The 5,103-nt window shown below is 44.9% G+C and overlaps 1 protein-coding gene across 1 annotated transcript; it reads left to right on the top strand.

Moving 5' to 3' along the window:
- The first annotated feature begins 886 nt into the window (after positions 1-886).
- On the top strand, positions 887-2,113 carry LOC148339926 (N-acetyltransferase 8B). Its single transcript, XM_088291768.1, has 2 exons — positions 887-941; positions 1,231-2,113. Exons 1-2 carry the CDS (start codon positions 923-925, stop codon positions 1,968-1,970), a joined length of 759 nt encoding a protein of 252 aa, XP_088147894.1. The 5' UTR covers positions 887-922; the 3' UTR covers positions 1,971-2,113.
- The last annotated feature ends 2,990 nt before the right edge of the window (positions 2,114-5,103 follow it).

Below are 5,103 nucleotides of genomic sequence, written 5' to 3'. Positions count from 1 at the left end.
GTTTGGGAATTTGGAAGGCGCACTTCACAGCGATGATCTCTGATCGCCCAAGCAAACTGCTCATCATCCACATGTGGAAGTCTGGTTGCAGTTTCACAGAGGCAGACGCGATCTTCTGAATTGACCCCAGCAAATCTACTTCCAATTCTATCATTTTTGTAACAGAATTAGAGGAGCAATTTCCATTGAATCTGAGAATTGAAAATGCGCCATCTACAAGTAGGCTGTGATTTTTCTGTCATTGAAGAGTCTTTGAGGCCTTGGGCCAACTGTCGGACTGATAGGAGTTTTGAGATGTGATTGCGCCCCCGCTCCCTCCCAAAGTCATTTTCAGATTCCTGCGGAGACTTTTGAGACATGCTCGTCCTCAAAGCACTCCCACATTCATGATGAGTCTCCTGCTTTAAGTGGGTCTAAAGGCCAAATGGGATCACATGATAGAGTAGCCTTATTGCGGAAGACATGGAGCCTGCCACCATGCTTTCCCGTGCGTTTGCTTGTTTAAAGGTAGCGTGAGGAAGCACACGGCTGCAGCTTAAATTATTACTCGGAGGAACGAAAAACATGAGCAAACGGAATTCGCATCAGGCTTTAATTTAATCGGGATTTGTGCTCATCCTCCTTGACTCAAAGAGTTCGTCAGCTGAGATAATTAACTTTGGGAAGACATGCCATCATCCAAACAACACTGTGATTTATTTAATTTGAAGCGTGTCCACTCAGGCAGCCGTTTCATTTGACGATCGCAATGTGTGTTTGTGTTTGGAGGGGAGGTGGAAGAGGGATTTGTTGGGAGTCATTTACATCCCCTCTGTGATTGGCTGATTAGCCGGAGCTTAAGTTTGGGGGCAAGCACGGCGTTGAGAAGTTCATAGTGCACGGAAAACGTAGGAGAAGGGGAAAAAAAAAAAAAGGAGTCGTCATGGTCCAGAAAAACAACCGTAAGTTCTGATGAATCTTTTAGAATTTGCTGAGTTCAGGAATGACGTCGTGTAATTCTGTGAGGTGTTTGTGGTCGTCTTCTCATCATAAGAACAATTTATAATCTTCATTTGAGTTCTGCTTTTTCACGTTTACATTTGCTCCTTGAATCCGTTTACAATCAAAATTGCCTTCATAGAACAAAAGTGCCGTTCTTCGGTGACATTTCAGAAAAACCAGCAGGAATGTTGTTAAAGCAGCACCTCGATTAGCCTCGCTGAGCTCTCCCTCCTTGCTTCCCTCCTTCAGTCCGGCTCACCATCAGGGAATACCGACCCTCCGATCATCGTGTGGTCACCGACTTGTTTTGTGACGGCGTCCGTGAGAACATATACCCGGCTTTCTTCAAGTCCATGAGCCACCCGGACCACGTGGGCGCGGCACTGAGCATCGCCACGGCTGGCTACGTGCTCGGGGGCAGCTCCTACTTCCAGGCGCTACTCTTCGGTGCGGCGTGGGCCGGGCTCATCTACTTCTGCTGCCACGAGATCTACGAGGGCTACATGCTGAGGAGGCTCAGCACAGACATGGCTGACATCCAAGCCAACTACCTGGACAACCCCAATAATGGCTTCTGGGTGGCAGAGGTGGGCGAGAGGGAACTGTGCAGGGTGGTGGGCACGGTGGTGGTGATTGGTCGAAGGGAAACGGAAGACGACGAGCATCGTGACAACTTGAACGGCGGTTTGGGAACAGAATCATCGGCCGACGGGAGCGGCGATCGCGGCGAGATGTCCCTCTTGGTTGTGGCGTTCCCGTGGCGTCGCAAGAAGCTGGCCTCCCAGCTGACCCAGCGGGCTTTGGACTTCTGCAAAGAGCGGGGCTTCGCTCGCCTTGTGCTGGATGTCAGCTCGCCGCAGACGGGGGCCATCTCCCTTCTGAGGAAGAGCGGCTTTATTCAGACGTCGTTGCACAACGACACGCACGCCAATCGCTGGATCTCCAAACTGGCCAGAATCAGTGTGACACGCATGGAGAAATTCCTCTGAAAGACTCCAAAATCTCTTCCTACCTGGACTGTGCAGCACGTCATTCCTCTTACATGATGCAAATTATCTATGGTTTGTAGTTCCTGAACTAGTAGCCTCCACTTGACTAGATGCCATGCTCAATTTAATTCCCAGGTGTCGTCCAATTGACCAAATAAACACCTGCCCTCAAATAGATGCCTCCTTTTGTCTCGTCAAGAAGCGAACCAACGTTTGGAATGACATTTAGTGACGTCTGATACCAACTTGTCGCAGTCGACTACATAACCACAAACACTCGTTCTTCAAAGCAGACATGAGTTGAAGAGCCAAGAATTAAAAAAAGATAAATTGCCTCAGTAGGTGGTGATGAGCGGTTTGGGGCAAAACTTGTCAAGTTCTTATATCAAATATCCACTGACTTAAGGAGAAAGTGCTTTGCTGGACGGAGAAAAAAAAAGTTAGCAAGGCGTCAATGTTGGAATGAGTTTATTCCTTGTGGTACAAAGACGAGTCGTTGTGTAGTGTCCAGAAAAATGACGCGCAAGAGATGGAGAGGTTGTAATAACATAGTAACTACATACACCATGTGACCTTGAACAGGGTAAATGGTACAGAAGATTAATGGATAGATCAACGTTTATTATCAAAAGGCGCTTTTCCATTAGAGGTTCCGGAACGGCCTGGCACTGGCAATTGGGGCGGGATCAACTGCACTGTCAATGGAGTGACGTCACAAATTAGATTCTATGAAATGCACAAAAGCTTTCGTGTAGACGTACATATGCAATACATATACTGTTTAGATGGCTCGGTGGCCAACTGATTAGCACCATGGCCTCAAAGTAAAGAGGTCTTGGGATTGATTCTGGCTACGGCCTTCCTGTGTAGAGTTTGCATGTTCTTGTGAGGAGAAACGGAGCAAATATTGGATGGATGGATATACTGTAAACGGTACGGTTTATTTAATATAAAGACAATATAACTAAAGATGTCTTCTGTAAAATCATTGCCCAATTTGTTGATGTCCATGTGCAACAACACCTGGCCAGACAGTCTATCACTCTACTCTGCAGATTATTGGACAAGAAATGGCGCAAATATCATGTCTTACTATTGTTCTTTGTGCCTCTCAAATATGTGAGAAAAGAGAAGTTCAGTCATTTGGAGGTGGGGGAGAACTTTGTGTTAAGCCTCTTTCCAGGGAGAAGTTGAATCCGTCTACCTCAGAGGAATTAATGCCAGCCGTCTTCTAAGACCTCACAACTCTTTGCTTAAAATACCAATGAAAAATGCAATAGTGTCAGGACATTGGACGGTTTAAAATTCTTTGGAGCTGAGAGAGTGCGGCATACAAAGAGGATAAAGAATGGAGTAGAACGCGTTGCATTCAGGTCAGCGTACACGGTGAAAAAGACTGAGATTAGAACGAACGGCGCACTAAAGAATAACGGAGGAGAGTTTCCATGCATGTGATTTTGTGTATAAGCGCAATTTCATTTGTTGTCATGTCGTGTTGTGTTGTATTCTTGCGAGTGTATTGTATGATGATGTTTGTTGAAATGGAAGTGACTTTCTGATGGTGTAGTGGTTCACTCGGCTGCCTTCGCTTCAGGAAGGGTATGTTCACTTCCTACTCAGTGATGCAAGTGTGAACGGTTGTCTGCCTTTATACGCCATGCGCCCTGTAATTGACTGGCAACTAGTCTGGGGTTTGATTTGGTACTCAAAATGAAGCAGAAATCCCCACTGTGCCCAACAGCAAAACAAAAATGAACCTCTACAACAGGCGTGGGCAAACTACGGCTCGGGGGCCACACGCGGCCCGTTAAACGTTTTAATCCGGCCCGCCGAAGTTGAGAAAAAATTACATGAATTAACCTCGTTAATGTTTTATTTTCTAAATAATGTGGTTTTTCAAAAACATATATTGTAATGGTTTTGTTCACTTTCATTTATTTATTTTTTATTTTTTTCTCAGATGAGGTGACGTTACCAAAACACTCCATCCATCTCCTCCTGGTCCGGCTCCTCTGTCAAATTTTAGAATCCATTAACAAGGTTCATTCATTTCATTTTTTTCAAATTTGGCGGGCCGGATTAAAATGTTTAACGGGCCACTTGTGGCCCGCGGGCCGTAGTTTGCCCACACCTGATCTAATGCCTTCACTTGGGCACCACTAACTCGAACAAATAAATAAGAGAGCAAAGAACAAATGCACTGAGCTTTTGTGAAGCACTGAAGCCAAGATGTCTGCCGGTGCATCTCCACAGTGGGACGTCTTTGATTTTTGACATCTCCTGCTGTTTTTGTTTGTACTCAACTCTGCTTTTTGTTGTTAGAACACTGCCCAGAAACATTCTGTTGCTGTGCCCTTGACACATTTTTTCGCCCTCCTCTATTCTTCTGCATGTTAAACACACAGTATTTGAATTGCATCTGTGTCAAGGCTTTGCGAATATTTCAATGCAGCACTGTAAATAAGCGCTAAAAAAAAAAAAAGCCGTGGCCAACCCTGATGAGGTTCAACTTTTTTTGGAAATGAACACGCATGTTGGCAGCTGCTGCAAGCATCCCATGCTCACCTTCCTGCGGGAATGGACTGAGTTGGGCTTTTAATTATCCAACTATGATTTCTAGTTTGTTTTTTTTCATTTTGCACGTCAAAACTAATAATAAGTGGAGACAGTGACGTGCCTAGGGAGGGTCCAACATGCTGGTGAAAAAAACAGACGGGATTTTCTTACGTCCACTTTGCAGGATGAGATGCCTATAAAAACACTGGTGAGGCAATTAAATGACACGGTGGCATTAAGGGCTTTCTAATTATTGCAGACAATATGAGCGAACTAATCATTCTTAATATTTTGAATGTCACACCAAGTAAAGAATAGTCTTCAAGGAATTGACCTTCCTTCTTTTTGACCTAAATGCCAAATATAGCGTATATATTTAAGGTAGCATAAGGCAGGTGTTGTGCGATCTGAATGGGAGGTGTCTTGCAAGTTCATGTATTTACTGCATACAGTAGATATTTGAAATTCCTTGCGAGGAACAGTTCTCCAATTCTGGAATGACCCATAACTTGGCATGTGACTTTCATCTGACGGAATACGACTCACAGCACACAACAAGAGCATCCGTCATTTGTAA

The sequence above is a fragment of the Idiotropiscis lumnitzeri genome, chromosome 3 (genome assembly GCF_059441095.1).
Source record: "Idiotropiscis lumnitzeri isolate Australia: NSW breed Sydney's pygmy pipehorse chromosome 3, RoL_Ilum_1.0, whole genome shotgun sequence".
NCBI classification, from domain to species: Eukaryota; Metazoa; Chordata; class Actinopteri; order Syngnathiformes; family Syngnathidae; genus Idiotropiscis; species Idiotropiscis lumnitzeri.
Note: the sequence above shows the minus strand (reverse complement) of the source record. Positions and strands in the feature narration are given on the sequence as shown.